General features: G+C 44.3%; 1 protein-coding gene across 4 annotated transcripts in view; it reads left to right on the top strand.

Moving 5' to 3' along the window:
• AMBRA1 (autophagy and beclin 1 regulator 1) overlaps window positions 1-22,769 on the top strand; it is a 248,566-nt gene that overhangs the window by 90,299 nt on the left and 135,498 nt on the right. For 2 of the 4 annotated variants that reach the window (XM_049779572.1, XM_049779569.1), the window contains one exon: window positions 22,329-22,415. The exons of the other annotated variants lie outside the window; for them this stretch is intronic. In XM_049779572.1, coding sequence (XP_049635529.1) covers window positions 22,329-22,415 — 87 coding nt within the window. The remainder of the gene's footprint in view (window positions 1-22,328; window positions 22,416-22,769) is intronic. 4 annotated transcript variants of the gene reach the window in all.

The following is a 22,769-nucleotide window of genomic DNA, read 5'->3' as shown; positions in this document are numbered from 1 at the left end:
AAAGAACTGCTTCTCTTTCTGTGAGCAGGTCGCCTCAGACAGAGAGGGAATGTCAAAGAAAAGGCCACTTGACTCGGGGGTCACCTACCAGGAAATTAAAATCAAGTTAGAACAGGAGTAGAACTTGTCATAATAATAAAGGAAGCCAAGGCTGAAAGTCACGGGAAAAGGATTGTAGCTTGTTAACAGCTTTGTATCCTTTTCCTGTGAGGGCCATACAAACCAGTCTTTATTCTCCATCCTTCCCAGTTCCCTCACCCTCTCAACCCCCACTCCTGAGCTCACTTTCCTTCTACCCCTGCCATTTCCTTGGCTTTTATCCTCCCATTTCTTTATTTTTGGAGGGGAAGTCTTTTTGGGTCACATTCACAGTGCTCGGTTACTCCTGGCTCTATGCTCAGAAATCGCTCCTGGCAAGCTTGAGGGACCATATGGGATGCCAGGATTCGAAACATCGCCCTTCTGCATGGAAGGCAAAAGCCTTACCTCCATGCCATCTCTCCGGTCCCCTATCCTCCCATTTCTTTGACCTGTTGGCAGATGTAGGACTCATCTTACCTTGTTGGTATGCATGCATACATGCATACATGTGTAAAAACCACATGTTCACTTACCAGACTTACCCTTCTTGAGTGAAGGTGTAGTCAGTGAACAATCCCCCTCTTCTTTGTCTTTCTTCTCATCCACTGGCAACTACCATTCTGTTTTCCTTTTCTGTGAGCTTGATTACTGTTGTTAACTCCTACGTGGGGGGCTTTGCAGTATTTGTCTTTTTGTGTGTGGTTTCTTTCACTTAGACTTCCTCCATCTTTAGCATTTTGGTTGCTCCCAAAGCTTGACTGTTGTAAGTCTTTAATGAACATTTTATTTTCTGAGATGTAGTATAGATATTTTCTGAGATCTGTTTTAATGCTTTTGAAGTGGGGTTCAGGATTGGGAGGCTACTCCCAGCTGTGCCCAGGAATCATTGGAACCCCAGGGATCCAATATGAGAGCTATTTTTGTCTGATTTGGTTTTTGGTTTTTGAGCCATACTCACTGATGCTCAGGGCTAAGTCCTGGCTCTGCTCTCAGGGATTACTCCTGGTAGTGTTTGGTGGACCGTATGGTATGCTGGGGATTGAACCCAGGTTGATTGTGTGCAAGACAAACATTCTCCCCACTGAAATATTGCTCCGGCCTATAAGATGCATTTTTAAATTTAAATTTATATTTGCATATATACACAGAAGTGGCTACTAAATAATATGGTTATCCTTTATTTCCTTTCTCCTTTGCTTCTCTTTGTTATCATAGTGTTGTGTTTTGTTCGTCTATTTGTCTGTGGTTTATTTATTTGTGTGGGGGCCATTTCCAACGATGCATAGGGGTTATTCTAGTTCTGCACTCAAGAATCACTCCTATCCTGTTTCTCCAAAAATAAGACAGTGTCTTATATTAATTTTTGCTCCCAAAGATGTGCTAGGTCTTATTTTCAGGAGATGTTTTTTTTTTTTTTTCATGAAGAAGAATATGGTACAGAGTTATTGTTAAATAAAAATAAAGGAGGTTTATTACCTGTATAAGGTATGGTAGTACGGTAGTTGTCAACACAAACCAGACAAACTGGATTTTACAGATACCAATCAGGGCGGCCTTAGCGACCAGTTTATGGTAAATTAATTTTCATTCAGAGACAGAGCCTGGGGGGGGCTTATTTTCGGGGGATGCCTTATTTCATTCAGAAAGAAACTTATAAGTAGGTCTTATTTTTGGAGGATGCTTTATTTTCAAGGAAACATGGTAAAGGTGTTGAGGGGACCTATATGGGATACTGGAAATTGAACTTGGTCAGCTGTATGCAGGACAAATGCCTTTACCTCCTGTACTATCCCTCTCACTCCTTGTCTGTGATTTTCTTGTTTTTTTTTTTTTTTTGTCACACCCGGCAGCACTCAGGGATTACTCCTGGCTCCATGCTCAGAAATCGCTCCTGGCAGCTCAGGGGACCATATGGGATGCGTGATTCCAACCACCGTCCTTCTGCATGCAAGGCAAACACTCTGCCTCCATGCTATCTCTCTGGCCCCTTTAATATATTTTGAAATTAGAAAATATCATGCCTCTAAAAAGGACACATATGTCTTTTCAACATTTTATGGGTGTTTTCTTTGATGGCTATAACTTTTGCTGAATATTTTCTTATACAGTGACGATCCCCCCCCCTTTTTTTATCTTCTCTTTGTGAACTGCTCAATATGGAATTTGGTGTGAAAGAATCCCTCAGTTTAATGCTTATTTTTGAACCAAGTCATGGGTATTGTTGGACGTGTTCTTATGCCCCCATATACTCAGATAATGCCATGTGGCTTTATTTCTTGTTTGCTTAGGCACACTAAAATGGGAAAATACTATACATTCCAATAAGTTCTTATCTAATAGAGATGGGAACACACAAATCTTGTAGTGCAATGGGACCCTACACCCTGAACATTGACATAAAGACCTGGCACAGGCCTCAGAAGAATAGGCATTCTCCATTCACCCCTGATCTAGAGAAGACATCTACAAAACATCCAAGGTTGTCTATAACATCACCTGGAGGCAATCCTCTACCAGGGAAGACCCTACAGCTGCTCTGACATTGATCTACTCAAAAGAGACTTTCCTTAACACTGAGAAGACTTAACAAGAACAATGACCTGTTTACTGGACAGGGCTTGCTGTATTGCCCCTTAATTGTGAGGTGAAACTAGAGGATACTCCACACCAGCCTGACTTCAATGTAGGATGTGCAGATTCCAGGATTTTTAATACAGAAACCTGATGCCAACAATAGGACTGTGTGAAAAATAAAACTGTATTGGCACTACAGACAATGACTTGGATTGAATAAACTAGTTTGCCTGGAGCCTAGAGTTGGTCTTATGCCAGGAAACTCAGGGGTAGTGGTCTCCTTGTATTTAGACCAAGGCTATTCCTTTCTATGACCCCCATATTTTGGTGGGCCTATGCAAACAATATTTGCCACTCTAACACTGTTTTTACTGTGCCCTTTTGACTAACCCTTAAAAAAAAAACAACTCTTAAACTTTTGATGTTGGGCCCGGAGAGAGAGCGCAGCAGTGTTTGCCTTGCAAGCAGCCGATCCAGGACCAAAGGTGGTTGGTTCGAATCCCGGTGTCCCATATGGTCCCCCGTGCCTGCCAGGAGCTATTTCTGAGCAGACAGCCAGGAGTAACCCCTGAGCACCACCGGGTGTGGCCCAAAAAACAACAACAACAACAAAAAAAAAAAACAAAAAAAAAACCCAACAAACTTTTGATGTTAACTTAAACTAATATGTATGTGCATGAATATATAAAAATACTATGCCTTCAAAGTTAAGGAGTCACATAAATCTCATGGCTTTAGGTTGCTTTGTGTACTGCTAAGAAATGTTATAATGTACTACAATCTGGGGACTTGTGGACAAAGTAATTGTACATGGGTTCTGCCTTATTTTTCTTAATGTTTTTTTGACTGTAAGTTCAATATTTAGGCGTCAGCAAGGGGATTTCTTCTGAGAACTCTGTTTATGGGCGATTGTTCTTTCACTGTAACTTTACCTTGTCCTCTTTACATCATTGTTCTCATAATTAAAAATAAAAAAAATTAAAAAAAAAGAAAATATCATGCCTCTTTGGTCTTTCTCAAGTTTGGTTTGGCTCTTTGGGGTCCTTTGAGATTCCTTATGTGTTGCAGAATTGTTTCGCTTTTGCAAAGAATGCCATTGGGATTTTTTTAGGAATTGCATTGACTCTGAAGTTTTCTTTAGGTAATATGGACATTTAACAGCAGCAAGTCCTTTGATCCATGGACACCGATGTCTTTCTATTTATTTGTCTTAATTTTCTTTTGCCAGTGTTTTGTATTTTCAATATATAAGTATCTCATTTCCTTGGCAAAGTTTTGTCATAAATACTTTATTCTTTTTGTTATTATAAATGAGGTAGTTTGAAAATTTTTCTTTTCAGCTGATTTATTAAGAACATTGTTTTGGGGCTGTCAGCCAAACCTGACAGCGCTTTGTTTGGGAATCTTTCCTGGAGGCACTTGAGGGACTATCTGTGGTGCCAGGGATCGAAATGGGTCAGCAGTGTATAAAGCAAGTTAAGTGCCTTAACCCTGTATTCTCTCTGGCCCTGAAGTAACCTTTTTAAATTAAAATAAGGAGGAACTTGTTTCTTTGAGCCTTTCCATTTAGTATCTTCCCAGAAGTTCAGTACTTTTTTTATTTTGGGCACACTTTTCTGATCTCTTCTCATCCTCATACCTTAGTTCTCAAGAAGTGAAGCAATCGCTGGGCAGCTCATTTTCTGTTACCTCCTTGAAGGTAAAAGGAGACATAGCTAGGACAGAACATTCATCTTATCTGAATCTTTAGTCTCTCATGAACCTTTGAGTTGGGCAACTTTATTAAATAGTACTACTCTGAGTGTGGGTCAGAGAAAAAGAAATATATGTTTGAATGGTTTTGTTTGGCTCATATTTGGTGTTGCTCTGGGCTTACTCTGGGCTCTGCGCACAGGAATCACTCCTTCCTTGTATGCTCTGGGATCGTGTATTTGTGCAGGGATCAAACGTGGATCAGCCATGTGTAAGACAAGCACCAAACCTGCTATACACTCTCTCCACCCTTTCCCCATTACCTTTTAAGTTTTCTTTTGCTCTTGTCCCATATGATGCAGTGTGGTTATTTTTTTCCTTTAAATTGTTTTGAAATTTAATTATTTTTGTATAATTTAGGCAACATGGTTATTGTATTGTTACTGCTTAGGGCTTTTATGTGCAGTATAGCAAACCCCCACTCTCCAGATGCCCAGGTGACACTGTCCCCCGTGTCACCCTGGTCTGTATCTGTTTTGCAGTGCTGCTCTTAAAAACATTCGTGAAGGTTCCCACTCTTCTCTCTCATATTCTCATAGCAAGATTTGAATTCGAGCAGCCCTGGAGTCAAACCTTGACTGCTGTTTGACCTTTGGCAAGTTAAGTGGCCTTTTTGTTTTGTTTTAGTTTTTGGGCTGTTCTCAGGGGTTACTTCTTGGCTCTGCACTCAGAAATTGCTTCTGGCAGGAACAGGGACCATATGGAATGTTGGGATTTGAACCACCATCCGTCCTAGATTGGCTGTGTGCAAGGCAAACGCTCTACTGCTGTGCTGTCCTCTGGCCCCCTAAGGGGCCTTTTGAACCTCAGTTTCCTCAGTTGCAAAAATGTTGCATGAGAATTGTGTTAATCACTTTCACAAATTTAGGTGTTTGAGAAGGCCAGCTTTTATTCCCCCCTTTCTTCATCACTGCTGCACACCCCTTTGGCCGAGCCAGGCCTCTTTTCTCTCTCAGCATCTTCATTGGATCTGGCCTTCTTTGGACGATAGAAATCTCTCCATATCATTTGTCACTCAACAATTTTGTCTGTGTCTTGACCGGAAACATAGAAAAGGGTTTTTGATTTTTTGTTTGTTTGTTCTTTGTTTCATTGTTGTTGTTGAAAAAGGTTTTTGATTTTTTGTTTGTTTGTTCATTCTGTTTTGTTGTTATAGTTGTTGTTGCTGCTGCTGTTGCTGTGCCAGGGATTGAACCTTAGGTCTCATACTATACCACTGCGCAATGTCCTTAGCCTCTCCATCACCACATCCATCCCAAACCTATGACAAGTTGTTATTTTGGGGGCTTTCCATTATATAGAAAACGCTGTGATCTACAGCAAAGGAGTGGAATGGTATCTCAATTTTTTCTGAAGTCTTTGTTGTTGTTTTTTTGGCACGGGGCCACAGCTGATAGTGCTCAAGAGCTACTTTGCCTCAGTGCTCAGGAGACACCAGCTGTGCCCAGACCGTGCAGTTGGTGTTCCAACCTGGCCATGCATGCAAAGCATGTGCTCACCAATTGGGCTCTCTCTGGCCCCTCTGTTAAACTTTTTTTTTTTAATGATTTGTGCAAAAGAAACTGGCCCTGCCTCTTGAAAAGGGAGCATAGGTGACCTTAATCTCCCAGATTCTGTGGCCACTTTGAATTTTGGGAGGAGCTATTAAGCTGAGGAATGTGCTTTAAAGGGACAGAGTGCCTGACAAGTAGAGTAGAAGAACTTGAACCTCTCTCTCACCTGAGAAATGCACAGGCGAACCCTGACAAGAAACACATTTCAGGCTCATTGTAGGATTGAGTTTGAGTTAATTTTTTGGGTTTTGCATGTTCAAAACCTTTGCCAAATTTTTCGTGACCCCCTACATTCAGACCCTCTGTTTTAAAAAGTTGGGGAAAGGGGACTAGAGAGTTGGGACAGCAGGTCATAAGGACACTTATAGCTGACCCAGGTTCAATTCCTAGCACCCCATCTTGTTCTCTAAGCACTTCTAGAACTGGTTTCTGAGTGAAGAAGTAGAAATAAACCCTGAACATCATTGGGTTGACCCCAAAACAGGAAGAAGAAACAGCTGGGTATAGATAAGCAAGTTATTTTAAATTTTCTGGTTTTGGAGCTTCACTTGGTGATGCTCGGGGGTTACTTGGTGGCGCTTGGGATAACATATGGGATGCTGGGGATATAACTTGGGTTGGCTGTGTGCAAGGCAAGTGAGAATAAGTACTTTTGCTCCTGCCCCAGCAAGTTATCTCTAAATTGATATTTATCCCCATCATCAATACTGAGATTTCATGTTTTGTTTTAGTTTCTGTCTTCTTTTCTTTCCCAATTTAGGGGTGGGAATGAGGTCCACAGCATGCAAGTCATGTGCTCTACAGTTGAGCCACATCCTTAGTCTTACAGACCTTATCTTTGGACATAGTGGGTTAGTTTGCCTTGAGTTTTATTGTGTAAGATCTATTTTCAAATGTCTTGTTCCGTATTTTGATAACTAAGGTGCCTTTCAGTTCAGAAGTGGTTGCTGAAGGACTGTGAGCTAATTTGAGGGAACTGGTCTTTTTTTTTTTTGGGTTTTGTTTTGGCACACCTGGAGGTGTTCAGAGGTTTCTCCTGGCTCTGCGCTCAAAAAAATTGCTCCTGGAGCCGGAGAGACAGCACAGTGGTAAGACATTTGCCTTGCACTCAGCCAACCTAGGACAGACCTAGTGTAATCCCCTGTATCCCATATGGTCCCTCAAGTCTGCCAGGAGCGACTTCTGAGCACAGAGTCAGGAGTAATCCCTGAGCACTGCTGGGTGTAGCCCAACAGCCAGTCAATCAATTAATCAATAAATAAAGTTTTAAAGAATACCACTCCTGGCAGGTTCGGGGGACCATATGGGATGCTGGGGATTGAACCCAGGTTGACCATGTGCAAGGCAAACACCCTACCCTCTGTGTTATTGCTCCGGCCCCTCATGGAACTTGTCTTAATGTTGCCATTGGTTTGTTCATCTACAGACGAGTGACAAATCACAACAACACTAATGATTTAAAATAATAGTATTAACTTTCACACTTCTCTTTGGAGACTGGGCCCCTGTTGGGAAGCTTGCTGGTCTCATTTTGCAAGTTTCTGGAGTCATCCAATCATGCTTATTTGGGCTCATCAACCTCTTCCTGGGGTGTGAGGCTCCTTTCTCCACATGGCCACTCCAGTGGCCTGCACAGACTTTTGGAGAAGCAGTGTAGGGCTTCCAAAAATGACAGTTCTGAGAGGGAGGGAAGGGAAGCTGTCAGTTCTCGTTAAAAAGGCAAGGCCCAGAACAGGCACAGCTTGCCACACGCTGTTGCTTCAAACAAGGAACTTGTCTGGATTGAATGTGGGAGATCACCTGCGATATAAACACCAAAAGGTGTGGCTCTTTGGGGGTTCCATTTTCAAATACCATAGATCTCTGTGTGAACTTATATCGCCAGTGATGGAGACTCAGTTCTGAGTTGAAATAAATGCCCAGATGGACCAACAGACAGATTTTGTGGGTAGACAACTAACTGCTTTTGTGATTCTTAGGATTCAGGAATCTATGCTTAAACATGTATTATATACGTAGGAAAGAAACCTAGAGGGTGGACTGTTCAGTGCTCAGCACTGATAGCCTCCTGAGTGCCTCCTGGTGGCTCCCATCTTTCCAGGGAGGCCCTTCAAATTAACAGCAGAAAAGAACATATAATCCTGATCTTTCTTCAACTTGTCTTTCCTTGGATTGAATCACTTTTTTTTTTTTCTTTCAGTTTTTGGGTCACAAAATTCCTGACTCTGCTCTTAGGAATCACTCCTGGCAGTTTCAAGCGACTATATGAGTTGCCGGGGATTGAATCCGGGTCAACCATGTTGCAAAGCCAATGTCCCCACTACCTGCCATGTTATTGCTCTGGCCTCTGAAATCACCTTTTTAGGCAAAGTGACTTGAGAATCCTTTATGTTCCTTAAGTACCCTTTTGGAGTTGTTGGTCAAAGAGAAGAAAAATAATGGCTACTTTTTTTTTTTTTTTTTTTTTTTTTTGGTTTTTGGGCCACACCTGGCGTTGCTCAGGGGTTACTTCTGGCTGTCTGCTCAGAAATAGCTCCTGGCAGGCACGGGGGACCATATGGGACACCGGGATTCAAACCAACCACCTTTGGTCCTGGATCGGCTTCTTGCAAGGCAAACACCGCTGTGCTATCTCTCCGGGCCCAATAATGGCTACTTATCAGACCCATGTGCTGGCTCTTTTTTTTTTTTTTTTGGTTTTTGGGCCACACCCTGTGACGCTCAGGGGTTACTCCTGGCTATGCGCTCAGAAGTTGCTCCTGGCTTCTTGGGGGACCATATGGGACGCCGGGGGATTGAACCGCGGTCCGTCCTAGGCTAGTGCAGGCAAGGCAGGCACCTTACCTCCAGCGCCACCGCCCGGCCCCCCATGTGCTGGCTCTTAAATAAAGCAACCTTGTGAGATAGGAACTTACCCTTAAATTTAATTTATCCTTAAATTGTGATGGTAAGGATGGAGAGAGAGAGAGAGAGAGAGAGAGAGAGAGAGAGAGAGAGAGAGAGAATGAGAATGAATATGAGGGTACAGAGAGTACAGAGGATAAAGCATTTATTTGAGAGAGAGAGAGGGTGTGGGGGAGGGTTAGGGTACAGAGAGTAGAGGGTAAGGCTTTTATTTGCCTTGCATGTGATTGACTCCCAGGCTTGATCCCCAGAGTCCTATCTATCTACATACACTGCCAAGAGCCATCCTTGAGCACAGGAACAGGTGTAGCCAAAAAAAAAAAAAAAAAAGAAAAAAAAAGAAAAAGGAAAGCCCCCGAAACAAACAAACAATAAGTAAAAAAATTGGAAGCAGAAGATAATGAACCTGCCCAAGACATACATCAGCAGGATGATGAATTTCAAAAGCATCCTGGATATCAGGGAGAGAGCCCAAAAGGGCCTAAGTATGTGCTTTGCATACTAAGTCCCCAGATACAACCACCAGCTCTGTGTGGTCTCCAGAGCACTGCCAGGAGAGTTGCCAGTACCTTTAGGTGTGGCAAAAGTACTAAACCAAAAGAAAACACACAAAAAGACAAATAAAAATTAGTGTGAAATTGGGGCCGGAGAGATAACACAGCAGTAGGGCCTTGCAAGCGGCCAACCCAGGACCAACGGTTGTTCAAATCCTGGCATCCCATATGGTCCCTCATGCCTGCAGGAGCGATTTTTGAACAGAGAGCCAGGAGTAACCCCTGAGCGCCGCTGGGTGTGACCCCCCCCCAAAATAGTGTGAAATTAAGGCTAAAGCCACTGTATTTTCTTATATATTAACAATTCAATATTTCTCTTAGTCTCAGATGTGTCAGAGGGTTACTCAGTGGCAACACTATGAACCAGTTGGGTTCGAGAATTTGTGTTTGTTTTTTTTTCTTTTTGTGCCATACTGGGCCGTGTGGTGCTCAGGAGTTACTCCTGGCTCTGTACTCAGGAATTACTACAGGCAGTGCTTAGGGAATCATATGGGATGCTGAAAATGAAACCTGGGTAAACTGCATTCAAGACAGGTGTCCTACCTGCTATACTATTTCTGGCCCTCACAGAGTTGATCTTTTTTTTTTTTTTCACAGAGTTAATCTTAAGGATAGTATTATTGATTGAAATGCTGGAGTGTTATTGTATGTTAATGTATGTTTCTTTGGGCTAGAACAGAGAAGAAGAATGGCAATTTAGTTTTCCCTCCCAATTGTACTTATATTTATATATGTTTATGTATAGTAAACACACATATGCATATATAGAATACACACAATCTCATGTTGTCTAGACAGAGGGAAGTGGTGGAGAAATTATTCTAGAGGAGTTAGGTGCTGAGTCCAAAAGGTAACCAAAGTCAGGATCAGGGTGGAAGGGTGAGTAGTGTACCTCTAGGTACCTCTAGATGCCAATCAGTGAAGATCAAATGCCACTGAGAGAAGCAGTTCCTAATGAACCCCTGGGATATGGGCAGAGTGAGTGTACTCTGAGCTTTGTGTTAGCTCAAAGGCTAGCAGTGGATTGTTTGGGGGCCCCGCTGGAGTCTGCCCTCTCGTCTATTTCTGTCCACCCCAGAAACCTCATTACTTGAACAGATATGTGCCAAGAAGGCTGACTGCCTCTGGTTAATATATGTCCCAACCCACTGTGCACTCCTTTTTCCCATTCTCTTGGAAGTCTTCATTTTCCACCTCTCTTTGCCCTCCTGATGTCAGCATTGAGGCTCCCCCCCACCGCCCTTTCCCCCCTTGCTATTATAGAGCTTGCAATGTATCAGGGTCAGTGTCTGGCCTCTTAAGAAGTACTTGCATGCTTGAGGGTTTTGTGAATCTCAGGTTATGAATATGATTGCAAGCGATCATCTAGGAATAAATGTATAAGTTTGCTGACATGGAGTAATAAATTATGTGACCACTATTATTACATGGGTCTAGAGACAGGCTTTTTTGTGTGTGTGTGTTTGTGTGGTTTTTGGGTCACACCCGGCAGTGCTCAGGGGTTACTCCTGGCTTCATGCTCAGAAATTGCTCCTGACAGGCACGGGGTACCATATGGGCCGCCGGGATTCGAACTGATGACCTTCCGCATGAAAGGCAAACGCCTTACCTCTATGCTATCTCTCCAGCCCCCTAGAGACAGGCTTTTAAAAAAATTTATCTTCCATGCTGAATAAGTTTAGGCAAGAAATTAGGATTATATCTTTTTTTTTTGTTTTTTGTTTTTTTGTTTTTTCAGGCCACAGCCGTTTGATGCTCAAGGGGTTACTCCTGGCTAAGTGCTCAGAAATTGCCCCTTGCTTGGGGGGATCATATGGGACGCTGGGGGATCAAACCTCGGTCCTTTCCTTGGCTAGCGCTTGCAAGGCAGACACCTTACCTCTAGTGCCAGCTTGCCGGCCTCAGGATTATTTAATTCTATCAATCTCTTTTTGATATTTAAGGGAAACCAGTCAATCAGGATGGAGGCTGCTTCTTTTTTTTTTTTTTTTTTTGGTTTTTGGGCCACACCCGGTAACGCTCAGGGGTTACTCCTGGCTATGCGCTCAGAAGTTGCTCCTGGCTTGGGGGACCATATGGGACATCGGAGGATCGAACCGCGGTCTGTCCAAGGCTAGTGCAGGCAAGGCAGGCACCTTACCTTTAGCGCCACCGCCCGGCCCTGGAGGCTGCTTCTTAAGTCGAAGGTATATCAATCAGCTGCTGCTCCTTGTGGGGTATGAGTTCCAGAACTCTCTGCAGCACTTGTTTTCCTTGCTCTGCCCCCACTCATTCTGCAGTGAAAAACTCCTGATCCTGATCTAGATTCTTTGTCTTGGCCTCTGAGCAGAACTTTGTGTCTCCCAGAAAAAAAAAATGGATTTGGACACATCTATCATCTTGGGTCTATCGACAAGAGGGATTTTCTGTCAACAGAAGTTTGAAACCATAGTGTGATTTGTATAAGGTGCACATATTTATCAGAGCGAAGTGTAGTGCCCACAAGTCATTGTATACTTTTGTTACCAGCCAATTAGCAGAAGGTAAGATGCTCCCAGACAGGTCTGATGGTTTCCTGGGCTATGCTTTGGTCTCTCTGGTACACATTCCACATGTGGATCCTGTCCATGTCGTTTTGGGTTTTCTGTAATGGCTGTGTCTGCTGTTTTACCATCTCTTGCTCCCTGCACAGACACCTTAAGGAGGCCCTTCATGTTTGTTGTCTGTGAAGTAAATAAACTTTATTAAAAGGGAGAGAAAAGGAAACATACTAGAAACGTGAGCTCTTCCAGGGAATCTACAGCCCTAGGAAGTGAAAGAAGGAAACTTCAGCTTGCGAGTTGGGATGCAGGTGAATGATTCCAGGTGGAAATGCCTGCCTCCTTTTATATGTTTTTGTAAAGATGCTTCTATGCTTTTCTGGAGACACTGTTTTGAGCCCTGTTAGTTCTGCGCTTGGCAAACTGTATAAAGGCCGATACACACAACAGGCACACTTCTGATAGTAGGTCTGTTCATGAGGCGGTCTTTTAGCAGTGCCACCTTGCCTGAGCCCACCCCACAGCAGGGGCCGGAATTGCCTGCCAGGCGCTGCCAGTAACCGCATCCTGTGCTGTGAGTGCACTCGGAGAACTCGGGGGCCCTGCAGCGAGCAGATGAGCGCCTATCGTTGGATAACTTAAACGATAATTGCCAGTGTGTGAAATGGGGAGGCTTGGATGCCTCCGCTTTAAAGCAGAGATGTCAATTTGGAAATCATAATAGAGGTGTCGTTTCAGAACACACAATTATTTTTTACAAAGAATATAAGGGCTTGTCATCTCTCAGCCCAGGCAGGCGCCAAGGCAGAGATCTGGGGCTTGCAGAACAAGATTCAGAAATGAGGAAGGCAACAGTGCATCCAAGTTTCTTTGGCCTCCTGCCCCTGTATCCCCCCCACCCCCTGAAACCATTGCCCCTTTTACCCGGTGAGGTCTCACTTTTGGCAGCGCACTATCCAGGAGCATCAGTGGTAGTTTCCCAGGCAAGTAGCCAGCTGCTGACTTTATGATTTAATAAGCCTCCCAGGGACCAAGCTGCATTTATCAGGACAACTATGTCAGCAGTTTAAACTGAGCAGCTTAATTCACCAGAGAGATGAGGGTGATGTAAGCAGTTTCTGAAAACATTGTTCCTTCAGGAATTTTAGTTTGAGGATTATTGTATAATTTTCCTTAAAAAAAAAAAAAACACGGGTCTGAAGTAGTGGTGCAGCGGTATTGCGTTTGCCTACTCACGGCTGACCTAGGACGGAGGATCGAGGTTCGATCCCCCGGTGTTCCATATAGTCCCCCAAGCCAGGAGCGATTTCTAAGCGTATAGCCAGGAGTAACCCCTGAGTGTCACCAGGTGTGGCCCAAAAAACATAAAAACAAACAAAACCATCTAGCAACCTTGGCCAAAACTCAGAGTCAGGTGTGTGGAGGGGCAAGGGATGGGATGAGACACAATTAGATATATATTGCCATTTTTTTTAAAGATCCATCTAGGCCTGCTAATTTATACACTTAGATGTTTATTGTGACCTTAATTAGGACGTGAATTAAATATCTGTTATTTAGCACTGGAGAGAATACAAGATTCAGACCCTTGTCTCTCATGCATTTATCCCTGTTGGATTCCCCAACACCATGTGGTACCCTTAGTTAGCATATTGGGTGCAGGCTTGGAGGATTGAAGTTTGGCCTGATCAGCAGGACATCCTTGTGCCCTTTATTGAACCCTGATCCTGGTTCCTGGTTGACCAGGGAGAGAGGGAAGGAGAGAGGCGGGGGGGGGGGGGGGGGGGGAAGGGAGGAGGAGGAAGAGGAGGGGAGAGAGAGGTCCTTGAGTCTTCTTAGCACTATCTTGTAAGCACTCCCCCAAGTTTTATTCTTATATATGTATATTTTTGTTTGTTTGTTTGCTTTGGGCATACCCAGAGGCACTCAGTGATTATGCCTGGCTTTGCACTCAGAAATTAAACATCACCCTGGGATGCTCAGGGGACCCTGTGGAATGCCGGGGATAGAACTTACCACTTGCAAGGCAAACACCCTTCCCACTCTGCTGATGTTTCATATTCCTATTCACATACATACATACATACATACATACATACATACATACATACATACATACATACATACAGGGACACTACTGGTGGATCAAACTCAGGGCCTCACATGCAAGACAAGTATTTTTCTGCTAATCTGTAGCCCCAGACAGACTATCTGTATATATTTCCCTATTGTTGTGGTTGTGTGTATATAGGGGAGGTGGTTGTCACACACTTTTGGTGTGCCACAGCTGTCACACTCTGTAGTGGTGCCAGATATCACAAACACCAGTGCATTGGGGTTGGCACTTGGCTTTGTGGAGGTGGGATTCTACCACTGAACTCTTGGGACCACAAGAGTTTTAATGCCATTTGGAGCAATAGTACAGTGTAGGGCACTTGCTTTGCAACATGGCCAGTCCAGGTTTGATCCCTTATCTCCATATGATCTCTTGTCCCCTGTTAGGATTTTTACTGCATGCAGAGCCAGGAGAAGTAAGCTCTGAACCTCCAGATGTGGCATAAAACCACACACACACACACACACACACACACACACACAACACACACACACACACACACACAGGAGAAGTAAGCTCTGAACCTCCAGATGTGGCATAAAACCATACACACACACACACACACACACACACACACATATATACACACACATATATATTTAATAGGGATTAAAAACTTTCTTCAGCCAGTACATGCATTTATGTAGCTTAGTAGTAAAGTCAAGGCATACTTCCTACATACTACAGCACAAGTAGACCCAGGAGAGGGCATTTGAAGAATGGTTTTAGAGTGCAGTGATGTTAGGGAAGAGAGCTGGTGGCTAAATAAATTAGGCATTTGAGCTTTTGAGGAATTTTGCATGGAGAGAGGATAAGAGAACTTTCCAGAAGGAAGAAACGGCTAACTTGACTGTAGAGGTGAGATGTGAGGCTGTGTTTAGTGTCCCAAATTCCTAAAGTCAGAGCTTTTGTTCTCTTCACCTTTCACTCTTGTTTTTTTCATGAGTGTGATACAGTGGAGTTTGTGCTTGTGGGTTTAGTCTATTTTAATTTGAATCATGGTAAATGTTGATAAGAAAACCCCATACAGGGGGTCGGGCGGTGGCGCTAAAGGTAAGGTGCCTGCCTTGCCTGCGCTAGCCTTGGACGGACCGCGGTTCGATCCCCCGGTGTCCCATATGGTCCCCCAAGCCAGGAGCAACTTCTGAGCACATAGCCAGGAGTAACCCCTGAGCGTTACTGGGTGTGGCCCAAAAACAAAAACAAAAACAAGAAAACCCCATACAAACAAAAACTCTTTGGGATTCTCTCATTGCCAAGATGGAACAGGTAGGTAGCTGACACCCTAGGGGTGAGACCAGCCATCAGATATGATCTGTTCAGAGCAGACAGATGCTAAATGATCCAGAGCTCAGCTCTGACAGGGATCACTATCTTGAGCCACTGCCCAAGTCTGCCGGACTGTGGCGCCACGTCTGCTTCCAGACACCATGACATCAGTACTTTTCAGATGTTTGGGCCAGTATATGAAAACCTCTGGGCTCGAGCAAAATTTTGTCGAACCATAAAGAATAAGAAATAATGGGTTACTCCACTCTGGACTCACCACTTGTCAGCTTGGGTACATAATTGATCTTTCGAACATTATTTTACTTTACATTGGGTGAGAGTGTGTGAGAGAGAGAGCAGAGAGAAAGAAGGAGAAGAAGGAAGAGGAGAGAGGGAGAGAGAGGAAAAAGAAGAAGAAAGAGAAGAGAAGGGGAGAGAGAGGAAGAGAGAGAGGGGGGAAGGAGAGAGAGATTTGGAAGCAAAACTGAATGCTGAGCCACGGAATTAGGATTTTATTTTCTCGGCAGAAGGAAGCTATTAGTTTGGATTTGGCTCCTCTGAACTGAAATCACAGATGTCACCCAGATATCAAAGCCAGGCTCGGAAACTGCTCTTTATGCATGGGCTACCAGTGGCACATTAGTGACTAGGATCAGGTTTTCCATAGCAGCACGGGGGATCTGCACCTCGCATATGTACTGAGCATTAATCAGGGAAGATGCAAATCATTGTGTTTATTTTAAATGCTTTTTAAATGCTTGAGTTTTTACAGCTTGGATTGTATCTCGTGATTTATGATTTAGTAGTAGGGCCTAACACTCCTAATAAGGGTGGGTAAATTTTTTTTTCGTACAGTCAGGTAGTAAGTAATCTTAGGCCTGTCTCTATCAGATAAACAACCCACCTTGGCTGGGGATTTCACATACTTGCTTCTCCTGTCTGAGACCTTGGTTTGATCTCAAGTTCTTTGCTTGGCACAGCCATAAAACAAAAGCAAAATAAAAACCCCCAACAAACTCAAGTCGAAATCCTCTGCTGTTCTTGCTCCAGACTAACCACAGTAATATGTAAATAAACAGATGCGTCTGTGTTTAGATAAAACTTTACTTATTAAAAAGGCAGCTTGGGGGAGGTGGAGAGATAGTATAGTAGGTAGGATGTTAGTCTAGCATATGTCCTCTAAGCTCCCCTGAGCATAGAGCGAGGAGGAAGCCCTGAGCACAGCTAGGTACAAAAACTTTTTGTTTACCTGGGTTTTGCTTGTTTGTTTTTGGGCCATACACAGCAACACTCGAGTTTCTCCTGGCTCTGTTCTCTGAAATCACTCCTGACAGGCTTGGGGGGGGGGGGGCTGTATGGGTTACCAGGTATTGAACTCAGGTTGACCATGTGCAAGGCAAACACCCTACCTGCTGTGTTATCATTCTGGTCCACCTAGACTTTTTTTGTTTTTGTTTTTTTGGGTCATACCCGATGGTGCTCAGAGGTTACTCCTGGCTCTACGCTCAGAAATCGCCTCTGGCAGGCTTGGGGGACCATATGGGATGCCGGGATTCGAACCACCGTCCTTCTGCATGCAAGGCAAGTGCCTTACCTCCATGCTATCTCTCCGGCCCCACCAAAACTTTTTTTAAAACACCAAACAGTGGGACCAAAGAAGTGGTTGAAAGGATTCAACCCCCAGTATCAGTTTCAATCCCAGTTGAAAAACTGGGGGGAAATCAAGTTTTCAGTTGGAAACCCAGGCTACATTTGGGAGAGGCTCTCTAATTTCCAACTCGTTTTTTCGTGACTCTTGAGCACTGCTGGGCATGGCCAAAAATAACCCAAAAGCCAACCACAAAAACAGGCAGCTATACCCAAAACTGCTTTAGAGCATCAGAGCATCCTTTTAAAGAAGTCATTGGGGCTGGAGAGAAAGCAGGTAAGGGCACTTGCCTTGCATGTGTCTGACCTGGGTTTAGTCCTTGTCATTCCATATGGTCCCCCAAGCACAGCCAGGAGTAATTTCTGTGTGTAGAGCCTGGAGTAGCTATTGGGCACCTCTGGGTATAGCCCCAAAGAGTGACACGAAAAAGCGTGCTGCTGATGAGGTATATATCCTATCCCTCTCCTCAAAAGAGAATTCTTTTGCAAGTTAACTCTCTAGTTTTTAGAGACTTTTAAAATGTTATCTGTTAGGTGTTTTAAATTGTAATAAAATAAAATAAAATAAAAGTACAGTGTGTTCCCTGTATACTCTTCTCACATCCCTAAATGTTAATATTTTACCACATTTGATTTTACACTGTCCTTTTGCTTGCTCTCTGTGAATGTTTTTATATACTTATGTTTATGTTTTATATACTTGTGGTTATTATGTTCTAAATAATTTGGTCTTTATTAAAGTAGTATATAAAAATTTAAGAGCATATAAAATTTTAAGTGGACTTTAGACTTAAGAAATACCATTAGTAAAAGGCTTTTGAGAAATCCCCAGTGACTGTTGCATATATTATGGTTAGACATTATTAATGTTCCAATTTTAGTATATGTGCTGCTAAAGTGAGTACTAGACATTTTTAATGAAAAGTTCTCATATTTCCTTTTTGCTTTCCAGTACGTTAAATTAGCACAACTTGGGGCTGGAGAGAGAGAACTGGGATTCAGGTACAAAGCTGTGCACATGACTGACTGTGGTTTGATCCCGGGGGCCACATGAATAATCGGGTGTAGGCTCAGTGTTCAGTGTTCAGCCAAGAATTCTCTGAGAATCTCAGGGAATGAGCGTGCGTTCCCCCCCCCCCCAATAAAAAGGGAATAAAGATATATACATACAGTAGCACAAGTTTTATGCCACTAGTAGAGACAAAGAAACTTTTAAAAGGGGGCTCTCCCTCTCCCCCATCAAGTCTTTAGTAGCTGCTACTTTTCAACTGGGATTATAGTTCCAAATGGTATCTTCAAACTTAAACTTGAAAGGCTTTTCTGGGCCCTTACTGGTTTCCTGTGATCAGATAGTGCTTTGAATCACTGGCAGGTCAGATTCATGGTGGCCAGGGCCAAAGACACAACTACTTTCCCATTCCATTGTCTTGTACTATGTCCTCACTGTCGGCTCTTTCCAAGAGGCAGACAGATTGTGGGAGACCAGGTTGTTCTTTTCAGGTTTCTAGGAGTAGGGGGATGCTATGCTCATTTAGTAGCTCTAATTCTTTTTTTTTTGGTTGTTTTTGGGTCACACCTGGCAGCGCTCAGGGGCTACTCCTGGCTCTATGGCTCAGAAATTGCCCCCAGCAGGCTCAGGGGACCATATGGGAAGCCGGGATTCGAACCACCATCCTTCTGCATGCAAGGCGAACACCTTACCACTGTGCCATCCTTCCAGCCCCACAGTAGCTCTAATTCTTGTCTTTCTTTACCATTAGCTGGAGAAGTCTTTTTAAAATGCTCTCAGATTTTGCCAGAGCTGTACAGAACACACCACTTACTTAGTGATGCATGAGGACGCTCTTCATAGTGATGGACTGTCCTGAGTCTGTGTTAGCTGTTCACACCACTCTCTCTGTCTAGTCTTGCCAGTCTACTGTATTGCCTGGGGAGCATGTGTACCCATTGCCTCGGGAGTAAGCAGGCACAAGGGATGCATATTCTGATTTTAACAAGTTGCCCCATTTAAGATAGGAAGTTAGGGTGGGAAGTAGACTGCAGAAATTTAAAATGGAATCATTAAAATGGAAATGATCTAATCCAGACTCTTCTCGTTTAAGAATCTCCTTTATAAGCCTCTCCTGCAAAGTTATACATCTCTCTGCATCATGTCACCACGCAGACACAGGGGAATGTTAACAGGCTGGCTTGCAGTTGGGTCCTTTTTCTAGCATGTCTTAGAACAAATATCAGGCACTCCAGAGACTGCTACTTGCCCGAGGGCCCCTTCCTTGGCAGCTGTTTGGAATATGGCATGACAAGGGCTCAGTGTTGTTCAGGACTTCAGAGCCCTCTGGTATGGGATAAGTGCTGACTGGACAGCCAGCTTCAATCTTTAAATATCACCAAATTCCTCGATAAATTGCTTATTTGTAATGAGTCCCCAATGAATAAGATTGTGTAAATGTCCTAAATAGACTTCTTACAAATCTCACTTTTCAGTTTCTTGTCTGCATACTTATTTCTCATGACTCCTAATTCTTAGGAACACCCTCCAATTCAAAGACTCAAAAGAGGGGCCAGAGAGATAGTACAGTGGCCAGTGCATACAACTGACCCAGGAGGGACCTGGTTCCCATATGGCCCCAGCCTGCCGGGGGCGATTTCTGAGTGCAGAGCCAGGAGTAACCCTTTTGCACCGCTGGGTCTGACCCCAAAACCAACCAATCTATCAAGTTTAAAAAAAGGAAAAAAAGGAAAAAAAGACTCAAAAGAAATATCATTATTTTTATGTGCTGCTATGAGATTTAAAAAAAAGCTACTGACACTTAAACTGTCATTCCTTAGGGCTATGCACCTGAGGTTCAGACACATTGAAATGATTGGGGGGGGGGGGTGGTAGTGTGCTTGCACATCTTGAAATTGATGAAGCGCAGCACCTCTGCATTTCTGCTGAGGTCAACATTGATGTAACTAGAGGTTCAGGCTGTCATCCTGAGAGATACATTTTATCCGTATTTTTGGCCTCTTGTCACATTCTATTCTTTTCTTTCCTTGCCAAGGCTTCTGCAAAGTGTAGTCAGGCAGTTAAGAGACTTACCTAGCTCGAAGACTGTAAACAGTTGTTTGCCCTGATGGGGAAGATGAGCCAGATTGGCAGGGCGACCTCTGCTGTATCTCTTCCCGAGGCTGTTAGGGGGAAATGCTTTGATGGGCCAGTTGCTGGAATACAGTGAGCGCATAGGACCATACCTAAAGCCAGCTGGTCTTAATAACGGGGAATTGAATTAACTCATTGGAAAAGATTGGTAGCTGCTGTCCTCATCCTGCAGATCTGCTTTTAAAGAAGAGTCTGGCATAGAGCCGGAGACCTGTTCCTGGGCAAGCCAGGCAAGATGCTGCCTGAGAGGAGCAATGTGCATGGCTTTCCGAGACCATTTCCTTTGAGACGTGCTCCAGGGCAGCAGCAGCTGGGTTGTCTGCCAAGGCACCTTGGAGCTGGGAAACCATGTGGCAGACATGGCAACCCGAGGGCCTCAGGGTCACGTTCAGCAGACATATTTCAACTGGTCCTTGCACCAAAAGAAAAAGTACTGTTTCAGTTCAAATTTACTGGCTTTTGGGGTTGGTGGGGTGGAGTGGAAAGATAGTACAGGGGTTGAGGCTCTTGCCTTGCATACATCTGACCCTGGTTTGAATTCTGCCTGGCCCTCCAGGAGTGATCCCTTGAGCACTGCTGGATGTGAGGGTCTCCACTTCAAACTCCTCTCCTCCCATCTTTATAGTCAGGAATCTTATAAAAATAGAGGTTTCTGAGGCCGGAGAGATAGGACAGCAGTAAGGCATTTGCCTTGCATACAGCCGAGCCAGGACAGTGTGATTCGAATCTCATCATACCATATGGTCCCCCATGCCTGCCAACAGCAATTTCTGAGTTCAGTTCCAGGAGTAACCCCTGAACGCTGCCGGGTGTGACCCAAATCCCCCCAACACATACACACACACACACACACACACACACACACACACACACACACACACACACACACACACACACACACACACACACACACACACTTTAAAATAGGAAGGGACTGGAGAGGTATAGGGATATAGGTTTAGGGCTATAAGGCACTTGCTGACTCTGATTAATTCTCCACACTGAATGTGGTCCCTGAGCACTTCCAGGAGGGATTTCTGAATGCAGAGCCAGGACTAAGCCCTGAGCTCAGCTAGGTGTGTAGTAGGTACCTCACCCTCCAAAAAGAGCCAGCAGGGCTAGAGCTGTAGGCCAGCAGGGCTAGAGCTGTAGTACAGCAGGAAGGATGTTTGCTGTGCACTTGGTAAACCTGGGTTCAATTCATATGGTCCCCCAAACACCACCATGAATGATTCCTAAGAGCAGAGTCAGGAGTAACCTTTGAGCATTACTGGATACAACCTAACCTGTGTGTGTGTGTGTGTGTGTGTGTGTGTGTGTGTGTGTGTGTGTGTGTGTGTGGCGGGGGGGGGGGAGAAGGTAGAGAATGAGAGAGAATAACTATACCCACATTCTCTATCTTGGGCTGCTGGTGGTTGCATATGCATTTGTCACCTGCTGAACCCTGAAAGGTCTTGGAGGCTGCCACAGTGGTTTGAAGCATTTTGGCGTTGACATTCTCACCAACACTTAGTTCTGTGCCATAGAGTCGTATACTTGATTTCTAGGACCCATGACGTCATGTCTGGAGTCTATACTACCTGCCTTTCTAGGTTGTGGGAAGTCTAAAGAGATATATGTGAAATGCTTGATATTTTGCCTGGCACTGGGGGGGGGGTAGTGGTGGGGAGAACGCAGTAAATGTGTATATCAATTTTTATGATCAATGGTTTTATGATTGAGCCTACATTATATAAGTGAAACCTCTTGTCATTTGTTAAGAGAGCCGGAGGAGCCCTCTGTTCCTCAGAAGAGGATGTGGACAGAGCAGAATGATAAGGGGATGTGGGTTAGGATGTCACAGAGGACTCGAACACTTGAGGCAGTGTAAGCATGACTCGCCTTAATTGATAATCTTTGAATGTGCCAAAATTTCCCCTTCGGTGTGGGTCGTAACCTCTTATTTATTTGCTGGAGCTGCTGCAGACAGGAGTTGAACCCGGTGGCCTGTTCATGTCATTCATCAGCTCCTGCAGTGGCCATGGCCATCGAGGGAGATCTGAGGCTCAACACTGTTGTCAAGTACTCAGTTTGCAGTAAGCGTGTGGTCCCAGATAACAGGTGTCAGTTAGCTGCAAGGGGGCTGGTACTGAAATCTCCCCCCCAATTTTTCCCGTATGAATGACCTCTGAGCTGGTAATTGACAGGGATTATTGCCATTTTTTTAATCTCTGCTAGGAGGCTGCTGGAGTCTTCCCTCATTTCATTATCCCGTTATGATGGAGCAGGATCCAGAGAGCACCCAATATACCCAGACCCAGCGAGGTAAGGCCAAAGTGAGAAATGGCACTAGGGGGGGAGGGGCTGCCCTCGGGTGGCCATGCTGACGGGAGCCCCCGCCCTGTGCCTCTCTGGGCCTGGTGCTCGTGGCTCTTCAGCGACAGTTTTGAGAACAGGTGGTGTCAGGGGGTTGGGAAGTGGTGCAGGTAAGTGACCAGATCTCTGTGACAGAGGGTGATAACTGAGCCCTTCCCTTTGGGGGCACCAGAGTAGGAATCTAAGGGGGCCTCTTGGCAGGGAGTCGCCAGAGGGACAGCCGGAAGAAAAGGGCCTAGTAATAGGAATTAATTTAGTAATAGGAATTAATAAACAGGGTTTGAACAAAGCACTGTGTCTGCT

This window comes from Suncus etruscus, chromosome 9, assembly GCF_024139225.1.
Source record: "Suncus etruscus isolate mSunEtr1 chromosome 9, mSunEtr1.pri.cur, whole genome shotgun sequence".
Classification (NCBI taxonomy): Eukaryota; Metazoa; Chordata; class Mammalia; order Eulipotyphla; family Soricidae; genus Suncus; species Suncus etruscus.
Note: the sequence above shows the minus strand (reverse complement) of the source record. Positions and strands in the feature narration are given on the sequence as shown.